At 47.2% G+C, this 26,010-nt stretch overlaps 1 protein-coding gene across 5 annotated transcripts in view; it reads right to left on the bottom strand.

Moving 5' to 3' along the window:
• Nucleotides 1–26,010, bottom strand: part of SMARCA2 (SWI/SNF related, matrix associated, actin dependent regulator of chromatin, subfamily a, member 2) — a 227,440-nt gene that overhangs the window by 155,458 nt on the left and 45,972 nt on the right. For all 5 annotated transcript variants that reach the window (XM_053297258.1, XM_053297260.1, XM_053297261.1 and 2 more), the window contains exons 4-6: nucleotides 15,646–15,969; nucleotides 14,665–14,766; nucleotides 4,315–4,564 (exon numbers count right to left, since the gene is read on the bottom strand). In XM_053297258.1, coding sequence (XP_053153233.1) covers nucleotides 4,315–4,564; nucleotides 14,665–14,766; nucleotides 15,646–15,969 — 676 coding nt within the window. The remainder of the gene's footprint in view (nucleotides 1–4,314; nucleotides 4,565–14,664; nucleotides 14,767–15,645; nucleotides 15,970–26,010) is intronic.

The raw sequence follows: 26,010 nt of genomic DNA, 5'->3' as shown, positions 1-26,010 counted from the left end.
ATGATCCTGAAGACTATGAGCCTGTGAGCAGTTCCATCCATCCTGTCAGCTTTCAGGCCTTGGTGAGCAGTTCCATCCACCCTCAGAACCTGACCTTGCTCCTTTGCAATGCCAGGTCAGTCCAAAATAAGACCAAAATAATCCATGGTTTGATCATGGATGAAGGAGCCGATTTGGCTGGTTGGGGAAGGCTAGTGGCCCAGTATGGGATCAGCTCTTCCCTACTGGGTACTCTGTGGTGGAGCAGGTATGGGGAAGGGGCGGGGGTGGGGGAGTGGCTGTGATCCATCAGAATAACATCTCCCTTACCAAGATCCCTGTGAGACAAGTGGACCATATTGAGTGCTTGTATCTTGGCCTGGGGACTTGGGATAGATTTGGGATTCTATTGGTGTACTGAGCACCCTGTTGCTCATTGTGTCCTGTTGCCCGCTGTGTCCCGTTGCTGACAGTAGATGGTACATCCTTTATGAAGATACAACCAACAGTATCATAGTTTTGTCTTGGCTGACCAGATGCAAAGGAGGGAAAATGTTGAAAATCATGTCGAAATTTTGACAAATGCAGCTTACCATGCAGAGGGGAAAACATTTCAATTTCTACACAACTCTCAAAGGCACAGGAGCACTCTCTTTTGCACCAGGCCACACTGGTTTTTCCCTTTGTATTGACACAAATTAACCTAGATACCCATTTTTAGGGAAATACATTCCGAAACTGAGCTCTTTTCTCCTCCTACATTTTCTTTCTTATTGTTAGACACAAGTTTTCAGACTTTCCAGCAGCCGTATTTAGACAACAAAAATATTATTCTGGCTGTCTTCTACACTTCTGATGAAAACTGTAGTGTTGCTTATGCAGCCTTGGGCCAGATTCTAAAGTGTACATTTCAAACCTCTTCCATTTGTTTGTGTCTAACTGAAGTGCTATTAACATTGGCTGAACTTTAGAGCTTGGTGGTATTCCTCTCTTTCTTGGTGGATTCAGCACTTGCATAATAATTTTCTTTATTATATATAAAAGCCTTAGGACATAGGTAACAAATCCTGTAGTACATGGCACATCTCGCAAGAGTTCTGACAACACACAGAGAGAAAGAGAGGACATGGAGGCGGCTGAGGAGCAGATGGAGGGGCATCTGCTCCCAAGGAGGAGCAAGAGGGCCGAAGAAAAAGCAGCGGCATTGGTTGCTCACTCACGCTATCAGCTTGACTGCTGGCCTTTGTCACCTCGCCCAGTCTCCTCGCAAGGAGGACGGCCAAGCTGGGGCTTCCCATCCAGCCTGCATGGATGGAGGAGACTCGGCAGGTCGTCAGAAGCCAGCGGTTGCAGCTGAGACAGTGAGCGGCAGTTGGATGAGCTGAGAGAGTGGGGGAGTAGAGGAGAGGGTGTGATTATGGGTGGGCGAAAGGAAGAGAGGGGGTGGCTGCGGGTAGGGTGCCTGAAAGTGGGGGAGGGGGTGGCTGCGGGTAGGGTGCCTGAGCATGGTGGAAGGGAGGGGATGGCTGAGAGTGGGGTGACTGAAAGTCTCGACCTCCCACAATGAGTACCTCCATCTTGCTTGGATTCAGCCTCAGTTTGTTCTCCTCATCCAGCCCATTTCTGCCTCCAGGCAGTCGTTTAGGCTCCATGCACCCACACTTTGCCTTGATCAGAGATACATCAGGCAAAAATTCATCAGGGGTATCTCTGCACCTGTTAAATGTCTGCCTGGATGCCTCCCTTCCGAGCCCAGTGTCCAACTGAAAGACCAAGGCAAAGTGTGGGTGCATGGAGCCTCATTTCTAAAGCCATCATCATATACCAGAATGTACAAAGTCTTTATAGCTTATATGGCACGGAAGTTAAGATGGGCACATTAACTTGCAATTTCCATTCTTTTTAGAGCACGAGTGAAAATGTAAAGCACCTTATCTCTCATCTTAAAATGAAGGTTTTTGGATTACTGAATTTCCAGGTGTTAAGGAATATCTGATTAGACACTATGGGGAAGAGCTTAGCCAAACCACAAGGTAGAACTTTCTTATGCTGAGCACCAAAAACTTTGTAAAACCTTCAAATACGATAAAGTCACACTCCCCCCTACCCGGCTGAAAAAACACACAATTAAATGAATTAGTGAGTTCATTAATAGTGACAGTACGATTCGACCTCATGATTATTCAGTAGTGAATAAGGACACGACAAGAAGCAGGTAATTTGTGTATACTTTAAATCTGTACTTCATTTTTTCTTTTTCTTTTAAAAAAACCCCACGTAATGATCATTAAAATAACAAATTCTGATTCCGCTTCTCTTCGATGGGTCGACATCAAAGTCCTCTTGTTCGTCTCAGGCATCGGCTTTGATGTTGACAGGATGGGCTTCGGCTTTGCCTTCAATGTCAGATGTTCCTGATCCCCCACCTCTGCGTTTGGTGTCGTCTTCGATGTCGAACGATCCTGATCTTGAGACGTCACTCTTTCCTGAGTGAGCGTGGTGATGGCTACAGACACAGAGTCGGTGCCAGGGACAATGAGATTGCCCAGTGTCGAAGCGTCTCAAAAGTTTGCAGGTTCGAAGGTGAAGGGGTGCAATTCAAACCGCGGCTATGGTGCTCCTTGTGTTTGTACTGTGTTTTGGTGGTGGTTCCGGTGCCTGAGCCTTAGCCTTCCTCTTAGGGCTAGTGTGGGGGCCCGCTGGCCTCTTAAATTCCATTGTGGACCTCGAAGTCGAGGTAGTCGTTATCAAGGCCTTCGATGCCATGGACTGTTTCGGCACTGCTGGGACTTTAACCTGTATTTTTGATGCAGGTCTCGGCGTTGAGGAAGTCGAGGAAGTCTTCTTAGGCAGAAAATCTTCCTCCATCAAGTAAACTTTCAATCGTGCTTCACGGTCTTTTTAGCGTCTGTTTGCTGAAGGTTACGCAGACAGATCACTTAGCGGGTATCATAAGCCTCTCCCAAACAAAATGAACAGAGATAGCGGCCGTCTGTTGAGGGGAGCTTACTACAGCAGTTGAAGCACCTTTTAAATGTAGTTTTCTCCTTACCCGATTTCTGTGTTGCACTCATCTGTAGTTTAGGAGAGTTCTGTGTTGTTTGTCATTCGCTCCGTGGTCAAAGGGAGAGGCCGAAATCTTCGTGAAATCCGAGGGGAAAATGAAAGTAGAATCGTTATCCGTTCCGCGTCAAAAGGAGAGTCCAAGATTTCATCAAGTTCGAAGGTTTATCCGAAAGAACAGTCAAATCCATTCTAGTAGTCGATTTAAGGATTGTAAATGAGTAGAGATTAACTTTCCGAGGAGCAAACTGTTTCCGAGGACTGATCGATATGGCGGTCAATGAGAAACTGAGTAGGACGACGCCCAACCACCGCTAGAGGGTACTGCAGTCACGTGCAGAGGGCGGTTGTAGGCATCGCGAGGAGCTAACAAATTCTAACCGAAGCTGATCGGCGCAGGCGCAGAACCCACTGTTATGAATGTCCAGAACCACTACCAGATCAAATGCTTTAATAACTGTGTCCAAAACGACAGTTTCTCTTCCCAGAAATTTCCCATAAACCACACTGTTCTCCTGCTTGATTTAATTTCCTTCAGGGTGGTGTTAGCAAAACAGTGTAAAAATTGTACACAAGTGACATAGCCATTCACATACACATGTACACACGCACTCAGAGGCACACACACTGCACAGCCATCCCCCCACCCCACCCCTCCACACACACAGTGGAGCCCTTTGCAGACTAGCTAAATGGAGCGCCTCTCCTTCCCGTCACCTCCCACTTACACCCGGCTGCTCAGAGCAGCACGCTGGTTTGGGGTTGGAGGTCAGGACGAAACGCACGTGGTTTTGAAGAACCAACAACTGTGGAGTAACCGGCGACCAGAACTGAACAGCGCTATTTCTAAGGCAAAAGTGCAGTATTAAAAAGGTATAGCTGCAGTGGGGGAAGGACAGACGAGGAAAGGGAAAGAAACTGCTGTGCTCCAAAGACTCAGGCAGGGAAGGTTGTGGGCCATGCTGTGGGCACCACTGCTTCAAAAGTCCCACTGCAAAGACTTTTTTTAGCAGTAAAGATGCATTTTTCAGCCTCTTAAAACACAACTTTGAGGATCAATTGTGAAATAATTATCGATTGGATCCCAGAGGCATATACAAAAGGCACTTTTCAGCAATAGAATGTTCAGAGCTTATAATAGTGGGATGTTGAAACGACTATCCATCTTAATAATACTGGCATGACTGTGCCAGTATAATAATGGCAGTGTTAAAAGCATAAATTAAATCCACAATGCAAACTGATAAATCTCATGCATACAAATTTGATTACCTGTATTCTCGCTCCTGGAGTATTTCAACAGGGTCTAGCCCTTGAGGCTTTTGAATAGGGCTGATACGGTTCTGTTTTTGCTGCAGCTGTACAATAGGTGAAGGCTGAGCAGCTGTGGGCTGTGGCACAGAAGGACCAGGCATTACTGCAGAAGGCTGTGTAGCTGCAGGGGCAGGTGAAGGTCTTCCACTGAGGGGTGGAACAGCAAGCTTTTGAGGTGTACTAGAAACACTCATATCTGTGCCTTGTCCTGCAAGATAAAAAGTCATGATGTTAAAAAACATTGGCCAAAAATGTCTAAACCAAATATGTAATTTTTTAAACAAAAATTAAATCTTTCAACTAGATGTCTAAACCAAAATTGTTTCAGCAAGATTCACACTTTGGGGAAATGTACAGTATGCAAGATGATCCAATGTTGTATCTTCACTTTAAAGGCTTTCAGGCATACTAACAGAAGTTATGTTCAATTGACTGAATTTAGACTTATCAAAATCCCTATGCCCTTATTTGTGAAATAAACACGTCCCATGTAAAGCAAAACCTGTCCAACTATATGAACAAGTGATGTGTAACCTTCTTCTCACAATTCAGAAGGTTGGTTCATACAGAACCACCAAACCATGGTTTGGCAACAGGATCTAAACCCTGGGTTCATACCCTCCCTCTTCCCTCTTTCGCTGCGCACTCTGATTTATTCCCAAGTTTCTTGGTTCACAAAAAGCATAGTATCTTGAATCAGCAACGTATGGCTTGCACTTGCCCTTCAAACCAGATCTAAAAACCCACTTTAAACTGTGGTTTCCAGTTTTGGTTTGGTGAACAAGTGCTAATTTGGGCACAACACAAGCAATCAGGAAATCAGGGAGGGACTAGAGTATGTGGAAAGAAAAGAGAGTGAGGCTATTCACACACGCGTGCAAAGCTGGGCTAAGGGAGTCCAGCCCGGTTTTGCACGCATATTTGAACCGCAGGGATCAGGCCGATCTCGGCAGCTCCATGGTGACAAACCCACCTAAATAGCCACACCTTAAAATGAGGTTAAGGGAGTGAGCGCTCCCTTAACCTCATTTTTTTGTATCGTGTGGCAGCCGCGGCTAGAGGGAGCCTGGGGAAGTTCAAGGGCTGGGATGTGTCGTCCCGGCCCCTGGAAATACCGTGATGCACTGCACGAGATCGCCCCTGATCTCGTGCAGTGCATCACGGTATTTCCAGGGGCCAGGACGACACATCCCGGCCCTTGAACTTCCCCACTGCTGGGCACACAGGGAGCGCGCCCAGCAATGCCGCTGCAATCGACCGCAAGAACGGTCGGTTTAACATGCCTTCCACAAAGTCTGCTCTGGAGCCCTTCTCACAGATCCTGAGAAGAGGCTCAGTGTCTGAGCCTGAGACTTGGACTCTATGGCTAAATAAAGATTTACATGGCTAAATAAAGATTTAGGTGTTAACCCCAATAGTTCTTTATATTCAGTATTACTAGCTCTAGAATCTGAGGGTTCAAAAATACTTAATACATGTAAATTTTACTTTATACAACTATATATTGTTATTATTTTATATGCTATTGTTATATAAACAATATGCTATTGTTATATTTTATTATTACTTTAAAATAATATAAAATAATAACAATAAAATATATATAGTTCATTAATATATGCACTGATTTGAAATAGGTTGTTTCTGTGACATTGTGACCATTTGAAAAGCACCAGGCTGAATACCACTAGTATCCATGAACGTTAATGATACAGTACACAAGTACAAGTCCTTTCTCATGAGCAGTGAGAAACACCTATCCAGTTTGCAGGGAGAAAGCCTGAAAGCCCTTAACTTCCTGCAGATGATCGAGCCGATGTCCCTGGGCAGGTGGATCGCGCACCCACACGAGCACCGACCACTGCCGGTAGCTCCGAGGGCCAGGGTGCTGAGACATGTCGCCGTGCATCGCCCCACCCCCTGGAGCTCCAATAATGCACTGTGCGAGTGTGCAGTGCATTATGGGGATCCCCCCTCCCCAAGTCTGTCCACATGATCAATAAAAGGTTTTGAAGGGAGGCTCCGTAGGCAGGTTTGCCACTCTGGTGCCACCAGGTTTGGGATTGATCCTGGCAGTTCACACTCATGTGCAAAACTAGGTTGGGCTCCCTTTGCCCAGGTTTGCACCTGCGTGTGAATAGCCTCAAAGTCAGGTAATGGAGATATGAGAAACTATGTCCAAACAATAACATTAAATGTATAAATAAAGTAGTATATCTCCCTGTACTGGGTATATGTGTGTGAGCCTATTACAATAAATGCTGACATATTAGGAAGTGAAGATTTTGAAGATCATCAAGAGAAAAATCACTGGGCTTCAGAACTAGCCATTTGCTATTCACATACTTTATGTATAGCCTAAATAAGTTTGCTTGGGATGCTGGAGCCTGGAACAACATGATACTATAAGATTTTTCACTGGATAATTATAGGGTCTTTTCCCTTTCCAAGAAGTAGTACAATAGACAATGTAGAAGGTACTATGGTGGGGGGATGATTACAAGATAGTGATATTCCAGATAAGATTGCTGCAAAAAGTCATGGGTTGGTGTATGATTTGGTCTATGTGTTGAAGCAGAATACTTTTGTGCACTTCCAGAAAAAAACATTGGACTTACCATGAAGGGTTCTTTTTCACAGCCGAGGAGGTCATCCTCTAATAGTATGGGTTGTGGATTGAGCATGCTCCAAGTCAGGACCAGTAACAGAACTGAAGGTGTGGCTAGCATAGAGTGTGGGAGGCGACCCAGCCCAAGTTCCCGGACTGACATGCTCCCATAGAAAAGGAAAGGAAGGATTAGTTCTAGCACAGAAGAGGTAAAATAGACAAAAACCTGCTAAAGCCTACAAAGCAAAAAAGGCCCCAGAAGTCGCCTCCACCCAGGCACAGGGTGCCACCCTGGACATAAATGAAACAACACATAAAAAAGGAAACAAGCATCCTAGGGCGGTCTGGATGACCTCCTCGGCTGTGAAAAAGAATCTTTCACGCTAAGTCCATTGTTTCTTTTTCCACAGCCTGAGGAGGTCATCCTCCAAGCTAAGAGATGGAAGACGGGTGGGACCAGAAAGGATGCAAGTCAGACCACCGGTTGGAGGACAGTGTGGCCCAAAGCCGCCTGGGAAGAATGAAAGGAAGAAATCTTATAGTGCTTGATAAATGGTGTGTTAAACAACCAGGCCTTACAGATCTCAAGTAAGGGAGCACTGGCAGCAAAGGCTGTGGAGGTGGCCACACTTCGGGTAGTGCGCAGTAATACCCAAAGGTAGTGGAAGATTGAGGGACCCATAAGTCAAGGAAATACAAGATTTTATCCATGAGGAGATTGTGGCTTTGGAAACTTTAGAGCCTAGAGATGACTGTTGGAAGGATACAAAGAGAGAATCTGAGCCCCTAAATGGCCTAGTTCTACGTAAGTAGATGCGGAGGGCATGCCTCACATCCAGTGAGTGCCACAATTTTTCTCTGGCATGGTCAAGGAGGGAAGAACAACGTCTTGCGACCAGTGAAAAGTAGAATTGATCTTAGGGAGGAAGGTAGGATCTAGCTTCAGGATGACCGCATCAGATTGGAACACGCAGAACCCCTTCCACGCAAATAGGGCTCCCAGTTCTGATACCCTGTGGGCAGAAGTTATAGCCACCAAGAAGAGGATCTTAAGCGAGGGGAAACGGAGATCAACTGACAGAGCCTCGAAGGAGGCCTTGGTGAGGGCGTTGAGGACTTTGTTAAGATTCCAGGTAGGGAATCTGTGAATAGGAGGTGGAGCCAAATTGGACGCTCCTTTTAGGAAACTCCAAAGATGTGGATGGAGCTGTAAGGAAGAACCAGAGTGAAGGTGCAGAATCAAAGAAAGGGCCAAGGTCTGGTGCTTCAGGGTGCTGGGCCGGAGACCCATGTCGAGACCAGACTGGAGAAATGAAAGGACCTCGGGAACACCCACTGACAAAGGAGAAACATGTTTCCTGCGACCCCACCTGGAAAAAGTTGCCCACAAGGTCTGATAAATACAGTTAGTAGAGGGTCTTCTAGAAGCCAAGATAGTTTCCAGGACTGAGGGGGAATAGCACTTCTGGGCTAACAATGTGTGTTCAATTTCCAGGTGGCTAGGGTCTGCGGCTCTGGGTGCAGGAGGGGACCCTGAGTAAGAACGTCTCGCCGGTACAGCAAGTGCTATGGCGGGGCGACAGACAGTTCTTCATCAAAGACTCCTGAGGAAACTTAGCAGTCATGGGATAAGGAGACAAGTACATATGTGGATTGCTAACTGGTTGAAAGACAGGAAACAGAGGGTAGGTATAAATGGAGAGTTTTCAAAATGGAGGGAAGTAAGAAGTGGAGTAGTGAAATCCAAAAAGGATTGTGAGGAGCTCCAAAAGGATCTCTCCAAACTGGGGGAGTGGGCAACAAAGTAGCAAATGCAGTTCAATGTTGACAAGTGTAAGGTGATGAACATCGGGACGAAAAACCCCAACTTCAAGTATACGCTGATGGGATCTGAGCTGTCGGTGAATGACCAGGAAAGGCATCTTGGGGTTGTGGTGGACAGCTCGTTGAAAGTGTCAAATCAATGTGCAACAGCTGTGAAAAAGGCCAATTCCATGCTAGGGATCATTAGGAAGGGGACTGAAAATAAAACGGCTAATATCATAATGCCGTTATACAAAACTATGGTGTGAGCACACTTGAAGTACTGCGTACAATTCTGGTCACCACATCTAAAAAAGGACATTGTAGAACTGGAAAAGGTGCAGAAGAGGGCAACCAAGATGATCGGGGCCTAGAGCACCTTTCTTATGAGGCAAGGCTACAACACCTGGGGCTTTTTAGTTTAGAAAAAAAGACGACTGCGGGGAGACATGATAGAGATCTATAAAATCATGCATGGTGTGCAGAAAATGGATAGAGGGAAATTCTTCTCCCTCTCCCATAGCACTAGAACCAGGGTTCATCCCATTAGATTGATTGCCGGGAAATCTAGGACCAACAAACGGAAGTACTTTTTCACACAACGCATAATCCACTTGTGGAATTCTCTGCCACAAGATGTGGTGACAGCAACAACCTGGATGGCTTTAAGAAGGGTTTGGATAACTTCATGGAGGAGAGGTCTATCAATGGCTACTAGTTGGAGGGCTGTGGGCCACCTCCATCCTCAAAGGCAGGATGCCTCTGAGTACTAGCTGCAGGGGAGTAACAGCAGGAGGGAGGGCATGCCCTCAACTCCTGCCTGTGACTTTCAACGGCATCTGGTGGGTCACTGTGCGAAACAGGATGCTGGCCTTGGGCCTGATCCAGCAGGGCTGTTCTTATGTTCTTATGACAGTTGAAGAAGATCGGAGAACCACAGCCTCCAAGGCCAGAATGGGGCTATTAGGATGAGTTCCGCCCTTTCGGTGCAGAGTTTTTGAATGAGTTGGCTGATCACTGTGGTGAGGGGAAAGGCATACAGGAGGCCCGGCGGCCATGGTGAGGCAAGGTCATCCGTTGCTTCCATGCGAGGTGAGAGGAAATGAGAGAAGAACCTGGGGAGGAGATTTTTTTAAAAAACAACATTTTATATCCTGCTCTTTCTCCAAGAAGCCCAGAGTGGTGTACTACATACTTAGGTTTCTCCTCACAACAACCCTGTGAAGTAGATTAGGCTGAGAGAGAAGTGACTGGCCCAGAGTCATCCAGCAACTATCATGGCTGAATGGGGATTTGAACTCAGGTTTCCCTGGTCCTAGTCCAGCACTCTAAGCACTCTACCATGCTGGCAGGTGTGGGGAAGCAAAGAGATCCACCAATGTTTATCCGAAGCAATTCACCACCTGGAGAAAAACTTCTTGATAAAGTGACCATTCTGCATGGTCTATCGTGCAGTGGCTGAGCCAATCGGCCTGGGTATTCGCTGTGCCCTGGAGATGTTCCGCCACTATGGATGTAAGATACTGCTCTGCCCATAGAAATAGTTTGTCGGCCTCTGCCATGAGGGCTCGTGACTGGGTGCCTCCCGTCGGTTGATATGCACCTTGGCGGTCACATTGCCCATGCGGACGAGGACACTGACCTGGTGGATCATAGGGAGAAAGTGGAGAAGGGCCAAACAAATCACACAGAGCTCCAAACAACTGATGTTGTTCATTGTTTCCTGAGGTGTCCAAATGCCCTGTGCATACGGGCCAATGCAGTGAGCCCTCCAGCCCAATAGGCTGGCACCTGTGGTTATTAGCAACTGATCTGGGACCGTGAGGGGGAGGCCTTTCAACATGGCGGGTGACAACCACCACCAGAGGGACTGACGGACTTTTGATGGCAAGGAGATTTCCCTTGGACACAGGCCATAAAGAAGTCCTGAAAAGAGAGGAGGAACCACTGGAGGCCGGGAGTGCCAGCATGCCCACAGGGTGCACTTGAAGCACGAAATCATTGACCCAAGCAATTGGGCTAGTGTCATCAAGTCCACCGATGTTGCCTGAAGAAGAGGGATGAGGGAGTCTAATTTCTGCAGCCGTTCTGGTGGCAGAGAGACGGATGGGTGCTACGTGTCGAAGATTCCCCCTAAGTGTTGGATAGTCTGCAACGGTAACAGGTGTCTCTTTTGGCGATTCACCAGAAACCTGTGGGAGGCAAGGACTGACAGGGTGTGCTGTACCGAATCCTGGACTAGAGTGAATGAGGATGCTCGGATAAGAAGGTTGTGCAGAAACAGGTATATGTGGACTCCGCTCGTCCGGAGATTAGTGACCAGTGCCACCATTATCTTGGTGAAGACCCACAGAGCCAACGACAAACCAGCAAAACCCGAGGAACTGACGATGAGTGGGAAGGATAGGAATATGGAGTTATGCCTCGGATAGGTCGATAGAAGCCCAGAAGTCCTGTGGCAAGATTGATTCTTTGACTTAACGGAGAGATTCCATGCATAACTTCCACTTGCGGATGAATCAATTGAGTGACCATAGGTTCAGAACCGCTCTCCAAGATCCATGCTTTTTTGGAATGAGAAATAAAAGCAAACAGACTCCGTGCCACAATTCAGTCGATAGTACGGGTTCAATGGCATGGATCTGAAGGAGATGTGGAATAGCGAGACACATTTGCAGATGTTTGTCTGGCAGAGTGGATCTGGGAGAGATGGTGACCTGGTCAGGAGGCTGTGCCTGGAAGTCCAAGACATAACCATAGGAAACTGTGGAAAGAACCCAGCGGCCCTGAATTGTGGTTTCCCACTGTGGGCAGAAGGTGAGAAGCCGTCCACCTAAAGGGGGGTAGTCATTGTTTTCTAGTGGGGAGGGAAGATGCTGGAGGGAAGGATCGGGAAGAACAGCCTCCAGCTGATTCACCTCTTCGTTGCTGCCACTGGTTGCGCCAGGCAGGTCGACATGAGAAACCTCGGTTGTCTCTTGGCAAGGTGAAGGTAGGTCTTTGGGAACCCCTGAAGGGTTGAAAGGACTAAGAATTGGATCAAAAGGGACGAAGAAAATCCCTACGGGTAGAAGGCAAGGCTTTTTTTCTTATCCTTGGTCTCAATAAGGATTGGGTCCAACACTTCACTGAAGAGCCAGGCACCTGTAAAAGGGGTAGCCGAGAGGTTAAGCTTAGATCAGGAATCCACATTCCAATGCTTTAACCATAAGGAACGGCGGACCACTACCCCTGAGGCCATAGCTCGAACAGCCTGAGGGATACAGTCCAGACTAGAGTCTGCCATCAGGGCTGTGGCTTTGGCCAATTTGTTTAACCTTTGGCGCACTCTGGTGAGTTTGGGAGGGAGTATAGCGGCCAGTTCCTTGACCCAGAGCATAGATGCCCTGGCAAAAATTGAATTAGTGGTGGCTGCTTTAATAACTGTGGCAGAAGCAGAATGGTTCTTGCGAAGAAGCATATCAGCTTTGTGATCTTCAGGAAATTCGAGTTGTTCATCCCCTTCCTTACCTACCACTGAGGTGGACACCAATTAAGCCACTGGGGGGTCCAACGCGGGCACCGCCAAGAGAGAGGATACTTCAGGCAGTAAACTGTAATGTTTCTTAGGGATTGGACCCAGGGCCTTAGATGAGGCGGGAGATGCCCACTCTGCTAGCATAACGTCCTTAAACAATGTGGGGAGGGTGGGAAGGAACAACTGGAACAGAACTGGGGGGGGGGTGACATTATGATCAAGAGAAGGTGTGGTCTGAGCAGTTTCTATACGAGTTATATCATTTATTGCATGCCTTGCCTTGGACAACATAATCTCAAAATCTGGGGAAGAGAAGAGGCGGTAGGAAGACGGCAGTGGATTAACAGTATTTTCATCAGAGAGTTCTCCTTTCTCCTTATCTGACAAGGAGGCATAATCATTTCTGCTCAAACCTTCCTCATGGTCTGAGATAGGGTTGAGATGCCCCTCTAAAGGCAGGCGTTAATCAGTGGGGACCTCCCTTGTAAGGGGGGTGGGCCTTGGGTGGAAAAACAGGCAAGGCCAGGCCAGAGGGGACCTCCTTTGGGTGGGGGGGGGGCAGATGGAATAGAAGGCAGCTGCTGTGGAGCAGAGCACTTAGGAGAGGGAGCTTCTTGGGAAGAGGAGGAAGGTGAAGAGGACCTGGGTCTCTTTCTCCTTCTAGGCATCCTGGGGCGAGATTCAAATAAGCCCCTTTCATGTAATGAAAGGAGATAGGATGCCTACTAGGACTGGAGTCCAGAGAGGAAGACCGCAAATGGTGGTGGCTAGCCCTGGGTGCCAGCGGGGCCAGGGATGGCACATTAGCCTTAAACAAATAAAAAAACTGACGAGTGAAGAAGTCACCTAGCCAAGCAGCAATGTCGGGCAGAAAGGGGGGTATGCCTGGGACTGGCACGGTACTCACATCCCGTGGAATCACGGGAGGAGCAGAAGGTCCCGGCAGAGAGCTCAGTTGCCGCGGCTGTGCCGACGGAGGCACAGTCGGCTGCAGAGAGGAGGGGCACTCCGGTGGAGGTGCGACCGGACCAGAAGGCTGCGAAGACAGTGAGGTCAGCAGGAGTGCCCCAGCCAGGAGCGTGTGCGGGGGCTCTGTTAGAGTTAGCTTCGTCTCCTGTATCGGAGGTTGGGGAGGAGGAGAGCTGTATAGCGTGGCCGGGATAGCGATTACCTCCTCCGGCGAGCCAAGAGGAGGGATAACAGGCAAAGGGGGGAACCGAATGCTCTGGTCCAGCGGCAAGTCAGCATCCTCCATTCCCGTGTCTGGAAGGCAACGAGTCTGGTATGCCTCGCAGATGGCTTGGATAAGCAGGCACTCACTCAGGCGAACAGCTGAAGCAGGCGCTGAGCGTGCCTTGGTGGAGAAAGCAGTTCTTTGTTCTGCCTCCCTTGAAAGTTTAGCCTTTTTCTTTGCCTTCTTGTGATCTTTCTTAGAAGGCTTGATGGCAAAGCAAGAACAGCTGGCCAAGCTTGGGTGCAGTGTTCCGTGGAGGGGAGAATAGTCAGGATAATATACCCGGGTGGGGCAGAGACCCGAAGGGGTGGTCTGCCTCAGTGGTCAGAGATGGGCCCTTCCAATAGGGAATCCTCTAAAGGCGGGCCAGCATGTGCACACTCCATGGCAAAAAGGTCGGGGCAGGGGGGCAAAAATGAAAGCAGAGAGACACTAAGGAGGCCTAATCAATAAAGAAAAACTAGAAGAATTTTAACCAAATTTAGAGGAGAAAAAATCAACTTCTTTCCCACCCTCGCACAATACTGGATAGGTGAGAAGGAGAGAATTAGAAGGCTAGCCAGCAAAGTTCGAAATAGAGAAAAGTTGCAGTAACAACAGAACCAACCTGTTCATGGGGCAAAGACAGGACCGGAACTGGGGCTGGGTCACCTCCCACACTCTATGCTAGCCACGCCTTCAGTTCTCTTACTGGTCCTGTCTTGGAGAATACTCAGTCCACAACCCATAGTATTGGAGGATGACCTCCTTGGGCTGTGAAAAAAGAAAAGGGTGTCATCTTGAACCAGCTCTGTAACCCAACCTCATACCTCAAGATGGTGCATAAAACAACCATTATTGCTGTACAAGTGTTTTCAGGAAACTGCTACACAGCATGGATATACCGAGAAAGGGATTTTGGAGGGAGACTCAGAGCCACTCTGGCCTCTTGAATAGTAGCCAGTTTAAGATGCCTGGTTAAACATCAACATCCTATTGATGTAAAACTGTACTATTAAAATGCTATAGGAAAAAGAGCTTTATAAAGGGGTCGATGACCCTGCTTTTGTTTCCCAGCTTCCCTTCTTGGATCTCAGCTATGTAAATATTTTTAACTTAAATTATATTTGACATACAAGGGCTTCTAATAATAATATTTACATTTACCTTCTGGCCACGTTTTAGGGGCCATGGCAGTTGTGTGTCCTGGCATTCCTGGAGTAGCTCCTGGTCCAGCTGCGGGGACAGTCATTGAATGTATTCCAACTGCTGCAAGAAGTAAATGGGGGGGGGGGGTATTAGAAATAAGAGAAGAAAAGGACAGTACTTTAGTCTCCAGGTCTCCACCAATGCCCCCCGCAAACAGTCAAATATTCACCAAAAAATATTTATTTTTTCAAAAGAGCCAAAAAATGGCTCTCTGCTGGAAAATGGTGGCCGGAAATGACATTGGAAGTCATTTCTGAGTAATTTGCAGTGATTCAAAACCACGGATAGGCATATTTTTCTACTCACGGATGATTAAACTGGGTCTCTAAGGCCCAATCGTGGATACAGAGTCCGAGGATAATGAGGGCCATCTATACATTCATTGAGAACTCAGAAAGCACCTGTATCCCCATCCTTCATTTTTTTTTTGATGTGTGGGGATGAAGGGGGGATGCTTACATATATACAGACAACTAGAATACTGTATAACATGATTGTGGAGCTACCTTGAAGGCTAAGTGTCTTTCATTTGGGAGAAAGAAGACACTGAGGGATTATTCTAGGTTTGTTGAAACACTGCCATAACTATACATTGACTGAAACACATAATTGTAAATGTGATTGTTGTAATACACAAAACTTTAAAAAAAGTTAATAGCTTGAAGAAAAATTATTTGAATTATAAAGGATTGATGCAATGCAAAATTACAGGGATAAATATTTACAAGAAAAAAACAATCCGATGGAAAAAAACCTGTAGGTTCTCAGGGCTATATCGTGCCTTACAGGGTCGTACGGCATCCTCACATGGGATGCCTCATGTATTTATTTTTTAATACTTCTAAATAAATATATAAATACACGAGACCACAATTTGTCTGTCAGCATGGCATAGGTATACATGGTGTTGCCCAGTAATGTAAAACACAGCTATTTTACCAGATGACTTGTTGTAAAGAGCTTGTTGCTGTTGAATCCCAGGTAGTGTCCTCTTCCCTTGTACAGCAAGTTGAAGATTTTCAGGTAATGGCTGACCTCTAGCCAGCATTTTGTATGCTAAAATTTGAGCACGGAGTTGATGCAACTGAACAGGACTGAATGGTGAAGGGCCTCTATTGGGTTGACTCATAACCTGTGGATCTCCCGGCATCATAGGTCCTGGTTGGCTTGGTGGCATCTGAGGTGGAGTTGGACCTCCTCCAGACATTGGACTAGACACATGCTCTGGTGGTCCCAGTGGAGAAGGATGAGGAGACATATAGCCTGTGGAAGAAAAAGAAGGATGATCCATTTTATTCTTTTCCAGCTATTTTAAGTCCTAGTAATGTAAAATTTGAATAAGGTATCTCAAGAAAGTGCATCCTCCCATAAATGATCAATGCTCACAAAATGTGTAAAACAGTTACGCCAGAGATTGTGACAAGACACAAAAAATGATTGTGTGTACTTCAAGCATTGACAGCTCAATAATATAACCTCCAATTTGCTAAAAACTATTGTTAGTATGCAGCTCAAGCTTTATACACTAATGACTGATCAACTTTTATACACGTTTTCTCACTTATCCATGTCAAGTGTGATGAGAAAACATACATTTCCAAAACTTACAGTGTACACATTTATTTATTTATTATTTTATTTTTATTTATTTATTACATTTGTACACCGCCCCAAACTTTAGTCTCTGGGCGGTTTACAATAGTATAAAACAAGTTAAAATATATACAAAAACTTAAAATTTAACAATTTAAAAATCAGCCACGAATTAAAACCTTAAAATTTTTAAAGAACAGAAAAAGCTTGAGTGAAGAGGTGAGTTTTCAAATGCTTTCTAAAAATGGTCAGAGATGAGGAGGATCGTATCTCAGTCATTCCACAGTCTCGGGGCAGCAACCGAGAAAGCCCGTCCCCGAGAGCTGCAGCCAACTGCTGTACATGTTCACCACAGGCACCTGAGCATTTTAAGATGTATATCCCTTCACACTTCGTATGCACAGATGGAAGTGCATGGCCTGAAAACATGAATGCTACTAAAAGTGGGAATTTATTTATGTCAATTTATGACACAAACCATGAGGCAACTAAAGCCTATACAGGTCTATTCTTGGTATGTCACAGAACCTTCAAAAGCAATTAATGCATCTTTGTGCGTCCATTCAGCTTTATGATGATGCTATTCATGTGGTATAAAGGCCTGCATGGAGGGCTGGAAGAAGACCAATCTTGGCATATCAGTAACCTTTCATTGGTCAATCATCTTCACTAAAGCAATGTTTAGGGGAGAGTATAGGTAGTCTAGATTATCTTGAAGAAAACAATAATTGAGATTAAATATTGACATATAGAAGGATAAAAACTCAGTTGAAATGTGATGTAGCCAAAGTAGTAGTAGTAGGTAGGAGGAGGTTGTTCTTAGGATACCTTCATCAACTTAAATGAAGGAGAAGAATTTAAGGCGACTAAAATATCCTGAACTGGAATATAAAACAGCAGTGCTAACTAGCTCTAGCATTATCATTTGCCAAAACAGGAGAAGGAAACCACTTGCCACTTTCAAAAGCCGCAGCGATGGGATGCGTCCCCCCAGCATCCCTCATGCAGCACTGGCATGTAAATGGTGTCGACACACGCACCAAGGCCATTTACATGCCGACGCTGCATAAGGGATGCCAGGGGACGCATCGCCGCAGCACAGCATTTTAAAGAGACAAGCGGCACAAGTTGCCGCTTGCATGGAGGTATTTCTGTTTAAACAGCGCTGCAGCGGGGGCTTGGAGGACAGGCAGGTAGGATCTGCCTGCCTCCTCTTAAGGGAACTCCTTGCCCCACACTGAAACGCTTTGGGCTCATCCCTGGCAGCTTGTGTGAAGCACCGGGATAGAGGCCAAACCTGGTGCTGCCTCCCTCGGTAGCCCAGGATTTGCTCGGGATGCATACTGCTTACTCAGGCTTCAGGGCAAACCCCTCAATGAACCACACTCCTCATGAGCCCTGTGTTCTCTTTGTATTAGCCTACTACTGCTCAGCATTTTTATCATCTCTCTGGCATAATAAAAATACAAGTTCTCCTGTTGTTCATTCTCAGTCTCTTTCTAAGCAAAGTAAGTCATCCAAATTTCCCACATTAATTAGTTTAGTAGCTCAGCAATTTACAGCAGCATTCCACACAGCTAGCTAATGTAAGCAGTAATAATTTATCAGCAAACTGTTTTTAAATGGAAACAAAAAATGGTTCTAAACAGTACCAATTTAGTTAAAATGGCTTTGAATACTATAACCTTGGTTATAGAAGGGGAAATATATCTTTCTGACTTTTTTTTTCCTAATGTGAAAGTCATTTTATGAAACACCATCAGTTCAATCCTTCTTCTGAACTATTTACTCTTGAAAGTTTAACTGGGAAATAAAATTTTCATTCCAATTTAATGGAACAGAAGAGTAGGATTAGGAAGGGTAGAGAAACACATCAGTTGGATGTTTCTCCCTGCTCACCAATACTATAATGTCGCTTTTTTGTAAAATCATTCTATCACAGTACGCATGTACTAAAAATATGTCAATGGGTGTCAGCTGAGATGGAGAAATACATCTGTACAACTAGCATTTCACAAAACTTATGAGGTATAACTGTAAATAATGAAGAAATAATTTGTTTTTAAAACATAAAATGCAGGTCTTTGACATAAGAGATAGGCATTTATCAGCAGTTGTCAATCTGGTTGTAGATTTGGCTTTTCCAAGAGTTTTCTTATTTGCCCATCAAAATCCTAGTCCACATCATAGGCAGCCCCACCTGAAGCAAGATGAGGAAGCAAATTCTGGATGCTGTTAAAGGCAGCAGAATGGGAGGCATGTAGCTCATGGTGTAAAATCTGTTGGGAAGTTCTCCACAGTCTGCAGTAGTGCTCTTCATAGCCTCTATTCACTTCAGTTAGGCTTGCATTAGAGAAGTCCCCCATTTCCTGGAGGACTGTCCCCCTTGAACTAGTGGGATGGGGTACTATTTGGATCTTCAGGTACCAAAACATCTCGGGCAAGTTCTGCCATCCACTACTATCCATCACAATCATTGCTTCCAGAATACTGTACCAATCTGTTCCGACAATCATTGTATATAATAAATACACAATTTGGTTTGAATCCACTAGAAAGTAGGTATGCAACTATATGTCAGATTTTGTGTGTGTAATGCACTGTTGTTCTAAGAATATACCTTCATAAATACATTTCTTTGCTCAGGCAGTTTTGGGCTATGCACAACACAGTGCTAAATGCAACTATCCTACCACATCTGAAGATCAGGTTCCCAAGCTATTTTTATATAAACAGACCAAAGAGCAAGAAGTACTACATTATTAGAATAAGGATATATACATTAAATAATAATAGTGGTTGCAATCTTTTTTTTTTCAAGGGGACCCAATGAGATATAGTAATTACCCTGTAGAGTTCAACAGCATACAAGCTTTCTGAAATAAGAAATTCTCATTCTGTTCTGTGAAACTTTTCGAATGCCAGACAAATTTAGCCAAGAAGCATCGTGTATAAAAAGGAACATTAGGTCCTACCTTGTGAAGGGTCCTTTTTCCCTCGTCTGGAGATCATCAGTAAGGGATCAGGCACTGAGCATGCTCAAGACAAGACCGGATAATAAACTTGTAGATCCTCCCACCTACTGGAGGCTTCCCCAGTTCCGGGATTGTAGCGAAAGGTGAGGAGGACCTGAAATGCTCTGCAAACTGAACAATTGAAACGTATACAAGTAACAGGAAGACAATTTTAACAGCAGAAATGACCAGAAAGAGCACTTTGAAGTCAACAGAAGTGGAAGGAAAATAGCCCAACTAACTCCCTGGAGAGCTGCCTCCACCCAAAAGCGAATGAACCCAAACCATACTAGAAGACATCCGGGCGGGCCTGATGATCTCCAGACGAGGGAAAAAGGACCCTTCACAAGGTAGGACCCAATGTTCCTTTTCCCCCTGTCTGGAGATCATCAGTAAGGGACATACCCAAGCCGGAAACAGACACTGTCCCTGGGAGGGAAGGATGTCATACCACCTGTTGCAAGATTCTGCGGCCGAAGGCCGCCTAAGACTCTAAGAACGATGGAATCTTGTAGTGACGAATAAAGGGAGAGACCGAACTCCAAGTCGCCGCCCTGCAGATCTCAACCAGAGGGGTATTGGCGGAAAAGGCTGCAGACACTGCTGCACTGTGGGTAGAGTGAGCAGTAATGCCCAACGGAGGGGTGAGACCGAGGCTCTCATAGGCTAGTTTGATACAAGCCCTAATCCAGGCTGCTAAGGATGCCTTAGAAGGCCGTTGCCCTAGGTTGTGGGGGGAGAAGGATACGAACAGCGCGTCTGACTTCCTAATGTCCTTGGTACATCTCACGTAGAAGCGCAAGGCACGTCTCACATCCAATTTGTGCCACCGCTGTTCAGAAGGGTGTGAAGGGTTGGGACAGAAGGATGGAAGGATGACCTCCTGAGCTCGGTGAAATATTGAATTGGCTTTAGGCAAAAAGGTAGGATCCAAGGTGAGGCGGACTTCGTCCTGAAGGAAAACGCAGAAGTCCTTTCTAGCGGATAGGGCTCCCAACTCTGAGACTCTTCTAGCTGAAGTGATTGCCACAAGGAACAGAGTCTTGAATGATAGCAGTTTTAGCGGAATGGAACGCATAGGTTCAAAGGGAGGGGCTGTCAGAGCATTCAGCACTTTGTTGAGATTCCAGGATGGAAAACAGGGAACCGGAGGAGGAGCCAGGTTAGAAGCTCCCTTGAGGAAGCGAGATATGTGAGGGTGGAGGGAATGTGTGCTGGGGTCGGAAATTTTTAAAACTGAAGCCAAGGCGGAAACTTGTCTCCGTAAGGTGGATGGTTTGAGATGCAGAGAGAGTCCGGCTTGCAAGAAGTCCAGGACTTCTGGAACGCCTGCCGAGAGGGGGTCAAGATGCTTGTTGCGGGCCCAACCAGAAAAGGCTGCCCATGTAGTCTGGTAGATGCGCTAAGTGGAAGGGCGTCTGGATGCCAAGATAGTATTCAGAACCTGCGAGGAGTAGCCCTGAGACTCTAGGAGGCTGCGTTCAATTTCCACGCGCATAGCTGAAGCCAGTCGGGGTCCGGATGGAGGATAGGCCCCTGTCGCAGGAGGTCTCGACAGTGAGGAAGATGCCACGGAGGAGCCTCGCTGATGCTGACCAGTTCTGCGAACCATGCCCGACGAGGCCAGTACGGGGCGATCAGAATTACTTCCGCCTGTTCTGACCTGACCTTTCTGACCACCTGATTGAGAATCGGAATAGGAGGGAAGGCATACAGAAGGGTCTTTGGCCATGGGAGGGTGAGAGCATCTGTACCCATGGCAGAGGGAGTGAGGAACCTCGAAAAGAAGTTGGGTAGCTGGGCGTTGAGGTGTGATGCAAACAGGTCGATAAAGGGAGTGCCGAATCGTTGTGTGATCTGAGAGAAGACACGAGGATGGAGACTCCATTCGGATGGATCGACCGACCGTCTGCTTAGCCAGTCCGCTACTGTGTTGTTTACTCCGCTTAGGTGTTCCGCTCTGATAGAGAGAATGTGATTCTCTGCCCATTGGAAAAGGAGGTTCGCTTCTGACATCAGATTCTTGGAGCGGGTGCCCCCCTGCCGGTTTATGTGGGCCTTGGTGGTGGTGTTGTCGGTTCTTAGTAAGACATGGGCTCCCCGAATGAGGTCCTGGAAGGCTAGTCGGGCCAACCTTGCGGCTCGAAGCTCCAGACGATTGATGCTCCAGGCTTTCTCCTCTGAGCACCAGAGACCCTGTGCCGGGTGACCCAGGCAGACTGCCCCCCAGCCGGACCGGCTGGCATCCGAGGTGATCAGAATCCTGTCTGGTTCTGTGAAGTGGAGGCCTGTCTGCAGAGCAGGGGAGATCCACCATATGAAGGACTGGCGAACTTTGGTAGGAAGAGGCACCTCTATGTGAGAGCCCGAGGATATTAGATCCTGGTGAGGCAGAAGAAGCCACTGAAGTGGTCGGGAGTGCCACCTGGCCCAAGGTACACACTCCATGGCCGCTGTCATCATTCCGAGGATTTGAGCCAACAGCATAACATCCGCTTTGTCGGAGTGGAGGAGAGGGCGAAGGATGTCCACCAGTTTGGTCCGTCTGTCCTCTGGGAGTGTCACCAGGGCTGGAATGGTATGAAACACCACCCCCAGATGTTGGAGAGACTGAGAGGGTAGGAGGTGGCTCTTGTCCCGATTCACCACGAAGCCGTGGTCCCTGAGGCAGTCCAGAGTGGTCTGCAGGTGTTGTGAAGCCGTCTCGAATGATGGCGCTCTCACGAGCAAGTCGTCGAGATACGGATGGATCCGAATGCCCTGGAGGCGCAGGTGTGCAGACATCGCTGCCATGAGCTTCGTGAACACCCGTGGCGCCGTGGAGAGGCCGAACGGGAGAGCACGATATTGAAAGTGGCGGTCGTCGTAGAAGAACCTGAGATACTTCCTGTGAGTCGGATGAATAGGCACATGCAGGTAGGCCTCGGATAGATCTATAGATGCAAGGAATTCGTTGGGTAGAATGGACTGTTTGATGGAACGTACTGATTCCATGCGGAACTTCTGTTTCTGTACAAATTGGTTGAGGTGTCTGAGGTTCAGGACCGCCCAACTGGACCCATCCTTTTTTGGGACCAAGAAGAGAAGCGAGTAGACGCCTAAACATTCTTCGGTGGAGGGAACCATCTCGATCGCCTTTATGTCGAGAAGATGCTGAATCGCTGCCTGCATCAGATGACGCTTCTCGGGTTTCCGGGATAGGGGGGTAACCAGGAAGAAGTCTGGTGGAGAATGAGAAAACTTTATGGTGTAGCCCTGGGACACGGTGTCCAGGACCCACAAATCTTGCGTGGTGGACTGCCAGGTAAGGGCAAACAGCTGCAGCCTGCCCCCGATGGGCGGGTAGTCATTGGCGCTTGCCAAACTGGGTGGGCGGATTAGTGGGCTTAGCGCCTTGGTGTCTGAAGGAACCTCTGCCCCTAGATCTCCACTGTGATCTGAAGAAGCCTCTGAATGGGGGCTGCCTGGTATCTGATCTGGGGGAGGAATGAAACTGAGATTGTCTGTAGCCACGAAAGGAGTAGTTCTGACCTCGCGGCCCCCTGCGAAAGTCCCGCCTACCAGAGGGCATAACCCTCTTTTTGTCTTTTGACTCCACCAGCACAGACTCCAGGGGGGGGCCGAACAGGTTATTGCCCGAGTAAGGAGTGGCCTGGAGCGCCAGTTTTGACTTTGAATCTACTTGCCACCCTCTGAGCCACAGGGACCTACGTAGGGCCACCCCTGAGGCTAGAGCCTGTGAAGCATACTGCACACAATCTAGGCTGGAATCCGCCATAAGGGCGGAAGCTTTTGCTAACTTATTTAAACCCTGACGAAGTTGTGTATGGCCTGGGGGAACCAGGGTCATAAGTTGTTTGATCCATAGAATGGAGGCTCTAGCAAAAATAGAATTAGTGGTAGCCATCCTAATGACCGTGGCTGAAGCCTCATGTGACTTCTTTAAAATAGAATCATTCTTTTTGTCTTCTGTAGATTTAAGTTGTTCCTGACCCTCCATATTCAAAAGAGAGCCCGAAACCATCTGAACGACAGGAGGATCCACCTTAGGGGTGGCTAGGAGGGCTGACACTTCATTAGAAAGATTATAGTGTTTCTTGGGAAGAGTTCCAATAGGCCTGCAGGAGGCAGGGTTTTGCCATTCTGCCAACATAACCTGTTTAAATAGAGTGGGGAATGGGACAGATGCCGAGGCCCCTGAGGTGGAGGGAAAAACTTCCTGGTCAAATTCTGAAGGAGGCACCACATCAACGGATGAGACATCTTTAATAGCCCGCTTAGCCTTAGACAAGATAAAATCAAAGTCTTGGGAAGAAAAAAGGCGAGGAGATAAAGAAGGAGCAGGAATAGCCTCTTCCTCAGATAATTCCCCTTCTTCCCTGTCAGGGTTCCCTTCTGGTTCGATAGGGGGTTCCCCCTCAGAAGGAGGCTGAGTAGGCAAAACGGGAAGGGAGGGTAGGATAGGGTTGGCTTGAAGGGGAGGGGGAACAGAAGGGGCTGGAGGAAGGCGATCTCCGTCTCTCCTAGGCAACTTGGGGAGGGGAAGATCAGACTCAGAGCTAGAAGAGGAGGGGGATTGCCTGCGCCTTTGGCGTTTAGGGAGACAGATAGGCGCGAAACGGCCCCTTTCAAAGGGGGGAATGGCGTCCCTGCGGGGGCTAGATGCCGGGGATGACGAGGAGAGGCGCCTACGGGTTCTGGGAGCGCGTGTACTGAGCGCCGGAACAGAAGAAGGCGGCACGGCGGGAGCAGGCAGAGAACCGCCCATAGGCAAGGCAGGCTGGCCAGGGAGAAGCGGGAGGCATTCTTTAATGAAAAACTCCTTCAGCCAGCCAGCTACGTCAGGGGGTAGCTGAGGAGAGGGGATCCCCGAGCTAGATACCGCCGCCATCGGTGCCGGAGCTGAGGGTGCAGGCTGGGGCTGCGAATCATCCTGAGCAGGGGCGGGCGGTTGGAAAACGGCTTGAGGCTGAACTGGCGGGGGCGGGAGAAGCGGCGGAGCAATCACGCCGCTAGTCGAGGGAAGCGCCGGGGAAGCGCTGGGGGAGAGCGACTCACCCGAGGGAACAGCGTCTCCCTTGCCTCTTTTGCCTTTGGAGTCCCGTTGACGGTGGGAGCGCCTGCACACAGCCTGCAAAAGCAGGCGTTCGCTGAGTCTCACAGCTCCCGTAAGCTTTTTAGCCTTTTTAAGCTTCTCCTTGCTCTCCTTGAGCGTTTTCTTTTTGCTTTCTTTGGGGAAAGCAGTTGGGGCGGGGGATGGGCCGCCGCCAGGGCGGGGGATGGGCCGCCGCCAGAGCGGGGTAGGCCGTCCCCGAGGCAGCGGGGTTGCCCAGAGTGGGCAGAGGGTTCGGGGGTGGCCCGTCCGGAGCCAAAGTGCCCTCAGACAATGAGCCCTGAAGGAGCTCTTCAGCATGTGCTACCTCCATTGCCCAGCCACTGAAAAAACCGCCAAACAAACTAATGGTAAAAACAAAAGTGAAAGTACCAATTAGCCACATTGAAAAGAAAAAAGGATTTAGAAATTTGAGAAAAGAACAAGAACTAAGGCAGTCTCCTTCCCACCTTGCACAAGAAACGAGAAGGAGAAAGAGCAATTTGTTGCAGAGCAATTTCTAATGTGGCCAAGCCTTGAGCAGACAAGACCGGAACTGGGGAAGCCTCCAGTAGGTGGGAGGATCTACAAGTTTATTATCCGGTCTTGTCTTGAGCATGCTCAGTGCCTGATCCCTTACTGATGATCTCCAGACAGAGGAAAAAATCCAGCTTCACAGCAAAACTATGATACATTTATAAGAATTGCTGTTTTATTCGAAAACCTCTCCAGATGAGGAATTTCCAAGGTGCCACTCTCACATATGTAGTGTACCTCTATGATGGCACCATCAAGATGGCTGCCATCTCTTAAGTATTAAACCTCATTATCTCAGTAATGATTGGGCCAATTTTGTTGTGTAAAGAGTCACTGGAAAGGTATTTTCATAAGCTATAAAACATGTCATGATTTCTGAAGACTTTCCCCCCTCCTTAATACTGGCAGAATACAAAAACATTTGGATTTATAATACCATATTTGAATCAGTTATTAAATGGTAACTTCCAATATTTTCACTGCAGCCTTGCAGTAAGACCTCAGCCAGATCCTAGCAAATTTGAAAAGTCTTTAGTTTTTCAATAGCCAGTCACCAGTTCTGCCATCTCTAATAAATAGTAACACACACACAACCACTTCCATGTACTTGTGGACCCTCTGGAATGTTGGTTTGCCTTTTTGTTTGAACAAACTGTATTGTTCCATTGTAGCCAAACATTCTGCCATAGTGTCACAGACAATATATGAATGAAAGCGAACTTGCAGATATTCAACTTGCTTCTAAATGCTGTCCACCCTGCAAATGCCTGGCCCACAACCTACTATGTACTAAGATGTATGCATGCTCTCTCTCTATCCGTTCAGTCGTGTCCGACTCTTGATCACTCTATGGATCAAAGCATGCATGCAGTGTTTTGCATGTATGCATGCAGTGGAGACAAAATTCCTTTTAGATAAATGTGTTTCCCCAAGGACGTTCTGAAGAAGATACTTATGATGAAGACAACCATTGAGTCCTGACATGAAATAGTATTACAAAGTTAATTCTCAAACTGTTCTATTGCGCTGACACATATTAAGTTTCTAGTACATTTTTGGCTTGTATAT

The sequence above is a fragment of the Hemicordylus capensis genome, chromosome 2, assembly GCF_027244095.1.
Source record: "Hemicordylus capensis ecotype Gifberg chromosome 2, rHemCap1.1.pri, whole genome shotgun sequence".
NCBI lineage: Eukaryota > Metazoa > Chordata > Lepidosauria > Squamata > Cordylidae > Hemicordylus > Hemicordylus capensis.
The sequence above is the reverse complement of the archived record's forward strand: the minus strand, read 5'-3'. Positions and strand labels throughout refer to the sequence as shown.